Source organism: Brachionichthys hirsutus, unplaced genomic scaffold (assembly GCF_040956055.1).
Source record: "Brachionichthys hirsutus isolate HB-005 unplaced genomic scaffold, CSIRO-AGI_Bhir_v1 contig_761, whole genome shotgun sequence".
NCBI classification, from domain to species: domain Eukaryota; kingdom Metazoa; phylum Chordata; class Actinopteri; order Lophiiformes; family Brachionichthyidae; genus Brachionichthys; species Brachionichthys hirsutus.
Genome location: NW_027180361.1, coordinates 1 through 15,429, shown reverse-complemented (window position 1 = coordinate 15,429; position 15,429 = coordinate 1). Strand labels below are relative to the sequence as shown.

The 15,429-nt window shown below is 41.7% G+C and overlaps 1 protein-coding gene across 1 annotated transcript; it reads left to right on the top strand.

Moving 5' to 3' along the window:
• Window positions 1–10,827: 10,827 nt before the first annotated feature.
• Window positions 10,828–15,425, top strand: LOC137914048 (endoribonuclease ZC3H12A-like; the record flags this gene model as incomplete). Its single annotated transcript, XM_068757668.1, has 6 exons — window positions 10,828–10,847; window positions 11,784–12,181; window positions 12,609–12,748; window positions 14,321–14,555; window positions 14,731–14,837; window positions 14,935–15,425. Coding segments are annotated over exons 2-6 (1,341 nt in total), but the record flags the coding sequence as incomplete, so codon positions are not given.
• Between the last annotated feature and the right edge of the window lie 4 nt (window positions 15,426–15,429).

The following is a 15,429-nucleotide window of genomic DNA, read 5'->3' as shown; positions in this document are numbered from 1 at the left end:
ACAAATTAAATAAACTCATCTATAAATTAAAACAGGCTATGAATTATTTTATTTTTTTTAATTCCCTGTCTTTCGGTTCATACGCAGATTCATATCTATAACTTTCTTCCAAGATTGTGTCTTGTTACTTTTGCTTGTCCAATTCAGTGATAGATTCATATGGTCAAGAGATGAAGGCCCGGGTAAAAGCTGCATTTCTCAAGGCAAAAGAAGCTGCAAGCACAAAGTCTTTAATTGTCACGGGGGGGGGATATACCACTCCACAAACACTGTGCTGAATTAATTGCTGGTCCCAGCCCGCAGAAAGTCGTTAGTCTATAAAATGGCCAGTTGCCAAGGATGTTAAGAGTGACATAAGGCGAGATTAACCATCCATCCTCTTAAGTACCAGACTGAGTCAGAGTTGAGTGTGAATGTAAACACTGATATTGACATGGAGAGCCATTGTAGCTGCACGAGGGAGCACACACACACACACACATATATTTTAAATCATAAAAAAGGACATTATTCTCTTTAGACTGTGAGGCATTTGATTTTCAGAGGTGTGTTCCTGGAACTCAAACATTCCGTAAAATAATTTACAGGATGTTTGGAAACATTCTAAAAATTCTGTTTTTTCCAGCGGAGCTAACTGTGGAGGAGGTTTTTTTTAGGAGTCTTGCAGCATTAAGTAATGGCCTGTGACACCCCGTTCCTGGGGGGGTGGCTTGCTTTGCTCCACAATCTTTGCATCTCATGTCATTTCTTGTGGTTGGCACATATCAAAAATAGACAAGGAAGCGCCACCGCGTTGCACGTGAGCACTTAGATCACGCAATAGTGCTGACAAGAATCTGGAGCATCCAAATTTAGTCGAGTGAAATCCAGGGTTAATCGTCCAGGATGCTACGTAGACAGTCAAATATCTGACTGCACAGTGGCTTGCATGGAAAAAAATAATATTGAACGGCACAAAAGAAGACACGGTGACTTTGTCCACGGGGATGCCTGCCTTTAAATTGTGAGGTGTGTTGCATTTAATCTGGAGTAATTATTTCCAAATGGGCTGGCTTGTTATTACTCATTTGCTTCAGAGAAATAATATGCTGCACATTTAAAAAATCTTCATTGTGCTGACCAAAAAAAATCAGTTTGAAACACATGCAGCTCGGCGAGAATTTATTGAGCCGGGCTGCGCAAACGTTGTAGATATTAACCCACATCAAATGGAGGATTTTTCGCTTGCCAAGTGAGTTTAAAAGGCCTCGTAAAATGTTCAAATATTTGTAGTCCAAACCTATATGGGCAAGATATGCCAATGTTTTTTATATATATATTTTCTTGTCTTTTCTTGTTGGTTTTTTGCAAGGCCACAGCTCCTCCCTCCTCTCCAATAATATTTGTCATATCGCTGGACAGAGTTTTTAATCCCAGGTTAGTTAAAACCCCACGCTCTATTCTGTTCTGCTGGATTCCATTCCACTCCTACATGCAGTGCTGTTGCTGGATTTCTCTAATGTTACCTGCCTGTTAAATTGTGAGTAAAATCTTTTGGTCTGACGCCTGTTAAGTTCCTGCTAATTGTACGGGAGGAAGGTTACACCTTGAGAACACTCTTCAGCTCTCACTCCACATTAAGTCTAACCATTATAAGGAAGTGAAAACAGACTTTTCACCCCAAGAATAACTTAAGACGGGATCCTCTGGGAACATCCAAAGGCCATTAATCTTTAATGTTTCTCAAGTTGTGCTCCGAGGCTCCGAAGACTGGCGGCGGAGAATAGACTGGCAGGAAAGAAGAATGGGAAAAAGAAAGAGAAAATTTGGAAGGAAAAAATAGAGAGAGGACAAAGGGGCAGCAGACTTGGGAATAGGAGTATACTGTGAATGATTGATGAGCAGACAGGGCTGTTGCTGTTTGGCAAGCAACAAAAGAATGAAATAATCCATCCTTTTCATTCCCAGAGGATCACAGCACCACAGTCATCACTGAGCTGCTGGGGCTTCCTGAAGTTCCCACATTTGTTCACTGGCTTGGGCTAGTGGAGGAGTTAGTGGTCTGGTCCACTAGAGTCTCTGCATCACCTTTATTTTTAAATGCTTTTTTTTCCCTCCATCATTTCCATCTTTCCCCCGCTGCCCATGCAGCACTCCACTCTCTGCCTTCCTACATTTGCCCACCTGACAGGAGTATTGTTTATTTTTCCTGAATCAATCTCTTCTCCTTAAACTGTCCACACTCTCCTGCCGTGTCATCTCCCTGTTCACCGCCCGCTTTCACCAGCGTAATCTTCACCTTCATTCATGCACCATCCTGATTGCTCCTTTCTCCTTCTTGTTGCTATTCTTCCTTCAGCTGCCGCTACGTTTGCTAAACACAGAGTGACCCCTGTCGGTCGTGAGTGTGCTCACAGGCGGTGATGGCATATCTTTGTCTTCTCCAAGGGACATCAACCGTGAAATCAGCCTGGCACTGGCTAGACTGTGACAGACCCTCTATCTCTAGGCCATATTTGCTCCCTGCTCTCCCTTCTCACTTGGGAAGTGGCACCAGTCAGCAGTTGGGGTGAGTCTTCTTCCATCACACCTGTTTTCTCTCTCTCTCTCTCTCTCTCTCTCTTTCATGGCATTTCTAGAAGTCTCAAAACTTCAATCATTTCATTCTTGACTTTGTCCTTTAGTTTTGAATGTCTTAGTAAAGTTATCCAGTGCTCAGGATTGTAAGAAACGCCTAATGTAAAAGCAATACTAGAATAAATATCCTTTATATGAGTATAATTGAGGTACACTCATACTGAATGTAAAATATGAAATTACGTTATTTTAGATGCATAATGTCCCGATTTATTCATCATATATAATTTAGTTGCGAATAGGGAAGCACGATATGAAAAGGCATTCATGTAATGCTTCATTTTGCCATTACATTTTTAAAACATCGTGTGTTTTAGCTCTAGTTGTAGAAATATATCATGGTCTATTTGATTTTGAAATTTTAATGGAATAATTTGCAAAAAAATGGCAAACGTTTCCAAGGAATTGAAACACTGGGGACGGGTCCTCAACAAGAACCGGCTTTTGATTCCCATCCCTAGTGAAGATGATCTCATTCTGTGGGTCATCATACGATATAGACCCCTGGCGTGATCTGTATTTCTATGCCAAGCGATTCATCAAGGCTGAACTGCAACAGCTTCCTTAGAAATAAAGCTGATGTTATATTTATCCGCTGTTGCTCCTGGAAGACATTTGCTAAAACATTTAAGTCATGACACATCAGGCTAAGATTTCATTTGAAATGTAGAGCACGGCGTTCTGGCCTGTCTACAGTAGGTGAGGTATAATTGCATTTCAGTGGCGAAAAATGTCCCGAGTTCGACTTCGAGTTTAATTTGCTCCAGAGTGAAAGGAATGAATAGGACGTATGCAGATGGAAATGTCAATCTGAACCCCGTTTCCTCTTTTCGTATTAAACTAAAGGCATCGTGACATTAAGAGGATTTAGTTTGATGACTGGAATGCAAGTACGGTGTACCTGATGTTCGCGTGACGAGGGGTTTATTCACCGGGTTGATTGATTCCATAGGGAAATTAACATATTTGTGACAAAATTCCACTGAAGCAACACAGATGTAATAAACAGTATGAAGATATTTTATTGAAATAAACACCTTAGGCATGCAACTTGCTGCTTTCAGGTGACGCATGGAATGACACCCATCATCCCAGCAGCCGATCACTCTCCATTCAGATGACATATTTAGTCGCTGGCTCGCTGGCCCCCTTTCTCATGTTCTCAATTGACTAATATGATTTATTTCAGGTTTCATTTTTTAATAAAACTGACCCTAAGTTTCACTCGCAAACAACAACCGTGAGATTTTGATTTCTGGAAGCCAAAGTGATTTAGAAGTTAATCGCTTTAGAATGAGACAAGTTGGCTTGTTTAATTATTACGAAACGGGGCATTCATTCCGAGCTCTACTTAAAATAGAGCAGAGAGTATCTAATGTTGCAAAGCTGTGGATGCCCAAGTCACTGCGGTGACCCCCGAGGAAGCAAATTAAGGTGGAATCAACATTTCCTGCTGTACGTGATGAGCATATCGAGACAATTATGCTCTTCAGAAAAATGGAGCTCTGAGCGGGAGAAAATGCTGATAAGTAGCGTTGCACGGTTTTAAATTGTAAGGCAGAACGGACATATTTGAGTATTCATGTGCACCTTCCTCCGGGCCTGCCACTTACACGAGATCATTCCGTCCTTTGTGGTAGCTGGAGGAGGTAGCTGGCAGAGTGGGAGTGCACAGATTCAATCAGTCTGTATTCTTTTTACCCGGATTGTTAACACTTGAGCTATTCCCACTTAGTAAGTTCACCTGGTGTCGCCGTGGCGATAAGAGAATCCTGTACCCTGCTTTTTCTTTTTGTTATTTCTAACACATATATTGGCATTGATTTAAGCTTAAGGTACTAGCCTTCTTTTGGCTTTCACGTATCCCATCATTTCCACTGAAGTTTGAACCTGCTTGGAGGGAGGAGGAGGGAGAAGGAGATCCATATATCGAAAAGAAAAGAAGCATGGAGTCATGTTGTTGGTGTTGAATATCTTAACTACAAAAATGGATGTTGTAGAAATCTTGTAAATATATGTTGTTTATTACTTGTCTGTGCCTTAATACTTAAAGTTTAATCATCCAAGTTCATAAATAGCAGCAACGATAAAAACACTATTTTACATGTTTCACTGGCAAATAAAAAAAAAAAAAAAAAACAAAGGCATACACATACACACAATCAATATAATTGCAAAAACAAATTATGGCAACCATGGTGAAATATAATTTACTTTATGTGAGCTGTACTCATTTCACGCCTGGTGGACTCTCACCTTTAACCGAGAATGTCTCTGGAAGCAGTTTCAGGCACGGGTATTCTAATAAGAGAATAATGGAAGCATTCTCCCTTTTTAATTGGACATTGTTAGAATGACATATCAATCCTGCTGCAGAGATGCCCTTTCTATGTATACTGTAATTGAAACATTCCCTAGCCCCCCCCCTCCTAGTCCCTCTTTGCAGCAGATTGAGAATGTTTATGTCTTGCAGATCAGTACAGTTTGCATGGTTGTTTATTGTTGACTTAGAGAGATTCACATTATAATAATAATAATATCTTGATGTTTGTGGGATTTGTTGTTTTAAATGCTTCTTGTGCATAAACTTTGTAATTATTTGCCTCTTTCTCCTTGATATTAGTAAAAGTCTGACTTTTGTAAAATTCTACGCTTTCATAGTCTTGGTTTTTTTGCAATTTTACATTCCATAAGCTTCGATTCCCAATTGGGTTTCTTTTTTTTTTTTTGCAATTATTCACAAATTCTATTAAAGTTCTTGGCAATCAAATTATATTACATTTATACACATCACTGAGGAGGAGGAAAAACAAAGCCTGGTGCAGGTTTAAAAGCTTTTTAAACTGTTGGAAAACAACCCAGTGAACAGAAATTGTTCTCTCTTAGTGGTGAAAGCCTTTTTTCCTCGGTGAAAGATGTAAGCGGCTGGGAGCTCATCAGAATCACAGAGTAAGGCCCCCAAAGCACAGACGGTAAAAAGGATCATAGTGATGCACAGGGTGGACAAGGTGCTGTATCAATCTCTTGAGGCCATTCCGAGTGAAGCTATTACAGAGTCTCTTGTCAAATCTAAATAACTTCATTAATCATGACAAGAGGTATAACACTCCCTCATTTAGCAGCACACATTTCTGATTCCCCACTTTCTGTATCATCAAATTCAACACTGCAAGTTCATTTACAGATTACCATCCATCCACCCATTTATCCTGGAAGTCTCACCCTTTTTCTTCTCTGTGTCAAGAAGTGGGATTGTTTTATTACTGTGGCAGGAAGCTGGGGCAATACGTCTATATATATTATTTCCATAGGGAAAATGTACTGCAAGATTACTGTAAGATTTTGTCTTGTGTTGTATTCTGTCTTATGTCTCGTCCTGTTTTTCTTCCGGTCAATCATCAGTAATAGAAGGTCCAGACAGAAAGCACAGATGCAGCCTCAGTTCAGTCAGAGAGGAGATAAAAGAGGGCACAAAGCCAACTGTACATTATCCAAGCCAGTTGGCATCTCGGCTCCTGAGAGCCCACTCCCACTGGGTGAGATCAGAAATCTAACAGCTAATGGCACCAGTCACCCTGTGGTATCACTACTGACAGCAAACTATAGTGCCCACACATACATAGTGAAGCACAAGAACTGTCAACACACACCATGACCTGTGGGTATAAACTGTCACCCCCACACATTGAACTTGATGGCTGCTGTTTGTTTTCCAACACCTTGTAAGCATATTCCAGCACTTGATTTTACACTTCAGTATTTTTGTCACTTTAATAAAGTGTTGAATCATATTTATATGTGGAAAAGGGATCATGCTGAATGGGTCAGGGAAAGAGTGTGTTATTATCAATGGATGTATTCCTCTCTCTCTCTCTCTCTCTCTCTTGAATGTATTTGCCTTACGTCAAGACAATTATATATGCATGTTTTTCAGGTTGAAATTGTCTTCCAGGATTACAGGATTAGCGTCGGGACACTAGGGGGCAGCACACGCAAAAAAAAAAGGGCCCCAATTAAAGTTAGACGAATAAAGTCATGATTATTATTCTTTACCTTAAAACGACATCACAGCTTTGTGGTTTACTCAAGAAGACACGCAAGGGAATACTGAAAGATGACAAACTAAACTCCTGGAATAACCCTTACATGAAGCGTAATCTAAAAACGATAATGTACTTTAGATTATAGCACAAGAGCGAGTAAATTAGAAGTTAACAGAATTTATTATGCCGGAACAATACAAGCTCTATATATATACTCGCCAACATGAGCAGCATCTCCAGTGTTCAGCACCACCGACCAGCCCGAGTTTTTAATACCAGTGTACGGGTTCAGCACCAACATGGAGCACCGTCAGCATAAAACAGGAACTCTGGGGGGGGGGGGGGGGGGGGGCAGACATCACAGCAATCACACACTGAATACAAGGAGAGAACGGCCATCGCACCAAAGAGCGATGTTACGTTTTCTACTCAGTAAAATGGAAAAGCCTCCTCTTTTAACATCCCTGCAGTCATTATTCATTTTGCCATAAACATTATCTAGCACCCCCCCGATAAACCAAGAACAATGAAGCAAAGAAAATGTCATGCTTATCCCATCCACACCGTAACCTTCCTGATTGAACAAACTGAAAGTGTATGTGTGTGTGTGTGGGGGGGGGGGGATAGCGATTCATTCCAAACATTGCTCCGAGCAAACGGGGAGCCTCGTCTATTTTCCACCGTCATGATTTTCAGTTTTAATGCGGTTATATTTCAGCGTTGCTCCACACTGTAGATTTTTGTTTGAGTGAATCCCCACGATGTGAGCGAAGCACTTCAGCCAGAACTCCAGGTTCTCTGCCCGAGATCCCGGCAGAGAGTGCATTAATCATCACAGCCTCCCCTTTCAAGTGAAGACAGAGAGCAACAGCTGGGGGGGGGGGGGGTTGGCTTTAAACAGTACAGGCTGCAGGAGGTTCAGCCATCACTTCTTGTTGTGGATTCTGACATAAATAGTAATGAAATGAACACCTTGGAGTGTTGCCTGAGCATGCGTTGTTATCACATATGAGGCTGGGCAGTGGAAGCTGTTTTCTGTTGGTCTCTGTGTGACCGTGGGTGCTTGCAATGCATGCTTTGTGTGTAGCAGTATGTCCTCACGTATAATTGTGAGGGTGCCCCGTTGTTGGGGGGGGGGGATATGACTAATACGCAGAATAACAGCTGGCCCTGAATGACCTTGGATGACAGGAACAATGAATCAGTACATTGTTGGTACTCGTGGACGTTGCCAGGGCTTCATGCTGAGGTTACACCTGCAAGGGCTTGAGCTGCACTGCGATCCGCCGCACCTATGTACAAGGATCATTAGATGAGCTGTAGAGGGCGTCGACCTTGTCGTAACAGTAGCCCACGATGCAACGTCACCGGCCATATTGCAAGGCTTTGTTTACAGTGACTTAGAAGTTATGAACCTTTGTGGTTGGCAAAACATATGATGGATCAAGGACCTGAAGCAGTTCCCTGAACAACTTTGAGGACTTGGCAGTCCTTCACCATGAAATTCAGAATAGCCTGTTCCAACACATGCTTCCTGGAAGCTTGAGCATCAAACTTTTTTGTTGTTGCTACAGTTGGGGGGTTTCCTCACCAACACGGTGGCAAAGTTGGTAGCATTGTTGAGGGCTTTAAAATGGCCCTGGTTTTCAAATCCCACTCAGGGAATGAGATGGAGCAGGGTAGACCTAGGGCACACCTGGGAGGAGTGGAGTGGTCCGGTCCAGGCCACTCCTCCCAGGTGTGCCCTGTGGGGGGGGGAGCGCTCAGAGGGGATCCCGCCCGGGGTGTAATTTCATGGAGAACCGCCACTGTGCATGCATATTATATTATATTATATTATATTAGTTTCTCAGCTTCTTATGTCACCATTGTAAACACTACAGAACAGTTTTGTGAGAGGAATACACCATCCATAAATGCCTCCTGTTTTATTCAATGTTAAAAATAAAATAAAAATGTATTATATGTTGCCAAACAAATCAGTTAAATGAATTACATTAAATACAAATACTTCAAGAGCATCCATGTCCATCAACATCAGGCTGCAATAGCCGTGATTGTAATTCTACGCTCACAACCTGTGCAGGTAATTCACTTATCTGTAATCAAAGCAGAAGTAATCAAACACCTTATCCAAACTTTGGCACTCTCTACTATTCTCTTGTTCAATTGTTTCATCAATGCTGCCGCCACCTTGCTAGTTTCAATGGCTCTTCTACACTCAAACAATGTGTAAGGTCTTTGCTTGCTGATCTGTGTGGGACAAGCAGTGGGTGTCTTTAGTAATAAATGAACAAGATGAATGTGGGAGATATGTTCATTTGAAAGCACTTGTCACTGAGGGTTTGTCGTCCGGCTGCACAAAGGCTGGAGCTGTCCTTCCAGATTTAGTTTAGATCCAAACCATGGCTAAATTGGAAATCGTGAATCATTCTGACACCATTGGTGCAAGATGGATTACTCCAGTTAAAGGCTGTCTTTTCTTTCCTTTGGTTCTTTTAAAAGAAATCATACAAAAATTAATTTTCCGACAGATGGCTGACCCAAGCACTCAACGAAAGGAATAGCAAAGGGACGCCAGCGCTGAGGCACTACAAAGCTGGTTCTGTCAGTTCGCCGTTTTCCCAACCACATCCAATAGCTCAAAGCAGCATAACGAGCCTGGTTGAATATTTGATCAACTGTTTAACAAGCCTTTGCCAAACTACACCTGCCTCGGGGGAAAAGATGTCTTTGAACAAGGTCTGCCTCCCCCATAGATGGTAAGGAAGTAAGCATTTGATGCCGACAATGCCCAATCTGCACTCATTTCAGTCTTGGGAGCTTGGATTTTCCAACAAGGTTAAATATTTGCATTATTGAAATATAGGTATCTGGGTTCCAATAATGCATTCCCGTATAATGTAACTGTAAATTACAAACGATACCCTCAATCCACCGCATAGCAGCACTTGATAACTGTCCTTCATACCAGTATATGCACTCGTTCACATGTAGAGTAATAGAAAATAATGTTTTGTGTGTGTGTGTGTATTTGTTTTCTGAATGTTTTTTTTTTGTCTTTTAGTCTGAGCTTCCGTGTTGGATGAGTGTGCTCACCTCAAGTCATCGTGGCTTGCTGCAGCTCATTGCCCTGCAGTAATATCGGGCCTTGCAGACACCTGGGACCAGTGGTGTGGGCCCTCAGGGGAGGCAACAGCCTGGCAACTGGCCCTGATTACTTTCTCCACTCTCCAGAACTCAACTCTGTATATGCCATTAACGGCTGCAAGCAGTGTGATCCCAACTCAACCGTGCCATTAGCCCTGTACACAAAGGATTGTTTACAAACACACACACATACACACACACACACGCACACACACACACACACTGCACAAAATTTCAACAGCCCACTGAAGCCACAACCATCTGCAGACCAACGTCTTCCATGAGACGTGTCGAGCGTGCTGATGTGGTCCAGTACTGACATCTAGTGGGCGAATTATAGCACAACTAGAAATAAGCAGTGGTCTAAATATGTGTGCTTCATAGAATAAAATACCATATTGTGGTGGATAAAATTAGTTTTAATAAGCGTGTGATATGATCATGTATATATTATTGATTTATTTTTATAGATCGTTTTGTATTAATTAAATTGGCTTTATTTTATCACTGTTTGTAGTCCCACAGATGCCCCTAAAAGTATGTGTGGAATAAGTCATTAGAAAAAAAAATGTCAACAAATTCAGATCTCATTGGCTCCTATATGTCGGTAACGCGCAGTTCTGTCCAATATTTAACTTGAGTTACATATTTATCTTTTCGCTGCGTTCTGTCTATTTATTTATTTAAAAAATAAAAATAAAAAATCAACAAATACCAAGTCTTGGTATTTCATAGAATAGCTCTATAAATGGCCCAAAGGCAAATTTGTTGCAGCAAAGAATTTTCAAAACACTTCTGCAGCAGTGCGACTTCACAGCCAAAGGGAAGGGCAACTCCTTATCTTATCTTCAATCCATGCATTTTTTTTTCCAAAGGTCTTCACGCCTCCTTCATGGAGAGAACAAGGAAATAAACTTTTTTTTTTTCCAAGTGGGAGGTGCCGTGAAGTCTGTTACGCGTCAAAGTTACTGTACGTGGAAACACTGACAAAACGTATGAGTGGCTTCAGCCGGCGAATGCAAGAGGACATGAGAGACGGTGAGTTGAATCCGTGGAGAACCGGACCGGTACCGAACCCGCCGACCGTTGTCGCGTTCGGAAACGCACTTGTGTGAAGATCGTGCCCAACTTTACCTGATTGTACACAACGACTATTCTTTCTTTCTTAGGAAGAGGTGCGATTATTGTTAACGCCTTAACGCAGGTAGAAACGTAGAGAAAACGCGGTGCGTAAAGTTGCGTTTTTTCCTTTTATGTCCTCTTCTGGGGTTTTTTTTTTCTTTTTTTTTTTCTTAGTGAAGCCGAACAGACACGCAGATTGTACAGTAAGTAACCTGTATCAGGTGTGCAGGTCTCTTCAGGCCCGACAGGAAAGGCGCTTCCGTTTGATTTTTAACTCCCCATTAATATTTGATAGTAAAATCAAATATTTACATGAATGACACGTTTAGAATTCTTATTTGTCGCTTTACCAAGTAAACAAAATAATAATGTAGAACGGCAAATGGCATCTGAACGTTCTACCAAGCACTAAGAAATAATGATTTGAAATGTTAAATATGGTTATTTGTCATAGTGCTATTCACATTTAGAATGTCTAGACTGTAACGGCCATGGGGTGTTTCTATTTATTTATTATACGGTAGGTTGATCTGTTGTCTGTAATAGTCTGTTAATCATTTTGTGAACTGGAAATCTGGAATGACACAATATCCTGAAGCCCACAATTACGTCATCAAATGATGTAACACCTCAAAACCCCTAAAATATGAATTGTATTTTCTTCAAGATCATGGGGCCTTTCAAATTCTCAGATTCTCTTAAATTCTGTGCTGATCAAATTAATTTATTGCAGCTGTGACGGGACTCCAACTCCTGAAAAGCAGTCTAAGAATTTAAAATGCCGAATAAGTTTTCCCGTATTTTACTTCAGTTGATGAATATCGCACCGATGCCGTGTGACGCGTATTTTAGGCTCCTGAAACGAGGTCCAGATGCTCCAGGATGGATCAGGCACTTCACAGTCAGAGCTCAACGCCGGACCTGCCGGAGCAAGAGAGTGCCGAGCTCCAGCTCAGGGTGGACTTCTTCAGGAAACTTGGCTACCCCTCAGAAGAGGTGAAGGCTGCTCTGAGGAAGCTGGGCCTGAGCACAGACACTAACTCTGTGCTGGCGGAGCTGCTCCGTGGTCGGAACACCGCTGCATCCTGCGTGTCCAGTTCTGGTGGCGATGAGAGGACCTCGTCCCAAAAGGACCCTCTGCTGCCGCCCAGTTGGGCCCTTGCACCCTGCAGAATCGCACCGCAACCCGGGAAGAGTACAGACACAGAACTGAGGCCCATTGTTATTGACGGCAGCAATGTTGCCATCAGGTAATCCTGATAATCTGTTATTTTAATCCACTGAGCCTTTCGCAAGTGAACAGGGGGAACAAGTCTGACAGGGGACAGTAATGTATCTGTAAAGGAACTTGTCAAAGTGAACATGAATCATGCATTCTTACACCATTGTCGTGACACATGACTATTTAACAAGGGCGTTCACCACCATGCCTGCGCATGTTTTGTTGGCAAAACCATGCTACAATATGCAAATTCTAAGCACACACCTTAAAATCTCCACATCTGAGGAGATGTGACGCGTAGTGCCTGAGTTTCACCACGGTCTGGCGTGAGGTTCCCTGTCAGGAAAAAAAGAAAGCCATTCAAAAGGCTTGTAATGTTTGCATAGGTCCAATGAAACCTTTATGACTCCTTTTTATATAATTTATTGTCAAATTATTTCTGCTTCTTTTGACAGTCATGGCAACAAGGAAGTGTTCTCCTGCAGAGGCATACAGCTAGCAGTAAACTTCTTCCTGGACAGAGGTCACAAATCCATTACTGTGTTTGTTCCCACTTGGCGCAAAGAGCAGCCCAGGCCTGATTCCCACATTACAGGTGAGGTTAAAGGAAATGTATGAGGAAAGCAGGCAGATGATTCTTCTTCTTTTTTATTCTTAGCCTTACAAACATCATTAAGTCAAAACAGAAATTATATGATTTGATAAATTAGGTGCCAAAGAATGCTTTTGTGTTTTGTTTATGCCTCTGCATAAATTAAACATGCTTATTCAGATTAAAAAAAGAATAATATTGAGTCACTCACCTTGGCTCTCAGAAGTATTACAATGGAGTTTTCAGTCTTTGAAAAGAGAAATATGGACAATAATAGAAGTATAGAAATATTTCTTGAAATAATATCAAATAGAATAAAATATCCAGAATGACTAGCTCTAACAGTAAAAAAAAAAAAAAAAAGATTTATCTACTACTTCCTCCAAAGCTCAATAATTAAATTGTTATATCTAATTTAGTTACATCTTTCAGCAGCCGTAGTGTAAAAAATGTCATTTTCCAATGCATTTTCTCCGTTCTCTATTTCTTGGCCAGGAGCAATTACTTCCTTAAATCCCTGGAATCTGATCCCTCCAAAGCAGAGCAAGTAAAAGTTTGATAGAAATTGTCCAAGCATATTTTTTCAGATTGTTGAACTTTTCCTTTAATCGGCCAGTTGTTCCGGCTCTGTTTCTGGAATATCAATTAAGTATTTGTTCCTCTTTTACCGGGAAATGTTGAGAGACTACAATAAATAATTATTATTAATTATTATAATTATAGCCACTTTTGTGATTCATTCCTGCATGAGATAATTCCATGATTGCACAGCAAACGCTACTGATCTCAGCCATTGGGCAATGCAGCCGTGGTTGTGAAACAGAGTTTTAAATAGTAGGCCAAGAATAATTATCTTTACAGTGTTTTTATGGATTTAGTATAATAATCTAGAACACAATCAAGATATCTGTGCCTCAGATGAGTCATAGCCAAGCTGCATTTGAACTGATCTGTAGGCATGTTTTTAAAATGAAGGGTTACCGCCTATTAATCTGCGTGTGAGTGTGTGTACATGAGTGTGTAAGCGATCCAAAGGTTCTGTTTTCAACATGTGAACAAGGAAGTAAAATTCAGACACCAGTCAAATATGGGAAAGCCCCATCAGGAAGTCCAGCTGTTTTTTTTGTTCCACACCTAGTGTATTTGCCGTAAGCTCTGTGCTGACAATCATCAACGGCGAGGGCAGAAATGCAGAAAGAGGTTAAGTGAAGACGGAACAGAGAAGCGGAAGCACTTGGAAAAAGTTTATTGTTTTGCCTGTAAGCCAATAGCTCAGCCGTACATGGCTGACCTTTCCTTTCTACAGACTTCAAGGCTCAGTTCTCTTCACTTATAACTTGTCAAGCATGACATGCAGTGTATGAATTGTATTTTCACTCACCTGGCAGGTAGAATAATACACTGTAAAATGTGACTGTAAATTTACAGTACCTAACTAGCAGCAGCTTCAGTTACAAAAAAAAATATTTTTTTTTTTTTTTTTTAAATGTATAAAATTCTTTATTGCAGTTTTGGAAATGAGCAACACAATAGTGGTTGTATGTGTGCATTATTTCTCCACGTTTTGATTTTCAGACCAACACATCCTGATGGCGCTTGAAAAACAGAAAATAGTGGTCTTCACTCCCTCGCGCCGTGTCGGTGGGAAACGCGTGGTCTGCTACGATGACCGTTTCATCGTCAAGGTGGCGTACGAGTCAGACGGAGTGATCGTATCCAATGACACCTACCGTGACCTCCAGGGAGAAAGGCCCGAGTGGAAGAAATGCATCGAGGAGAGACTCCTCATGTACTCCTTTGTGAATGACAAGTAAGCAATTAGGCTGTGTTTATATGTGCTCCTGTGTGGATTTTCTACCATGAACCCCGCCTTGTGTGGTTCCAGAGGAGCTATTACATCCTCGGGGAGTAGCCAGGGGAACATTTGCGTAACACCAAATTGATATTTCACAGAGATACTTTTGTTATATTCATTCGTTGCTCAGGTTTATGCCCCCAGACGACCCCCTGGGCCGCTACGGCCCAAGTCTTGACAACTTCCTCAGGAAAAAGCCTTTGCCTGTAGAACAGAAGAGACAGCTCTGTCCATATGGTAAGAGCCCAGGGAAGTTTTTACACTGCATATTGTTAATGTTCTCATTCTTTAAAGCGTGTGACAACCTGTACTTTTATGTGTACGTTTTCCTCAGACAAAAAGTGCACTTACGGCATCAAATGTAAGTTCTACCACCCAGAGCGGACAAACCAGTCCTACCTGTCCTTGGCCGATGAACTGAGAGAGAAAGCACAGATTTCCACTGAAAAAGAAGGGAAAAATGCCAGATTATCACCCAGACATCTTCAATCTGATCCTGGGCTGGCCCACAATGCTTACTCCCATCCGGACGGCTATGACGCAGAGCACATAAGAGACCGGCAAAGTTCCTCGCATCCAGGTCAGGATTGTGAAAATACTCGGCTGTACTGGGAGGATCCTCGAAATCATGTGTCGTTCTCTGTAAAAGGAAACCAGTGCCAGACAGAGATGCCCGGGCTGCACTTGATACCCAATCACTACTATGCCAACGTGTCTCACGAGCACCTAGATTCTGGACTTGGCTCTTATGAGAGCCAGTACTCTGACTTTTCACAGTGCCTCAGCAACTCCCACCGACTCCGGCCCCAGCACCAAAGTCCCCTTGCCG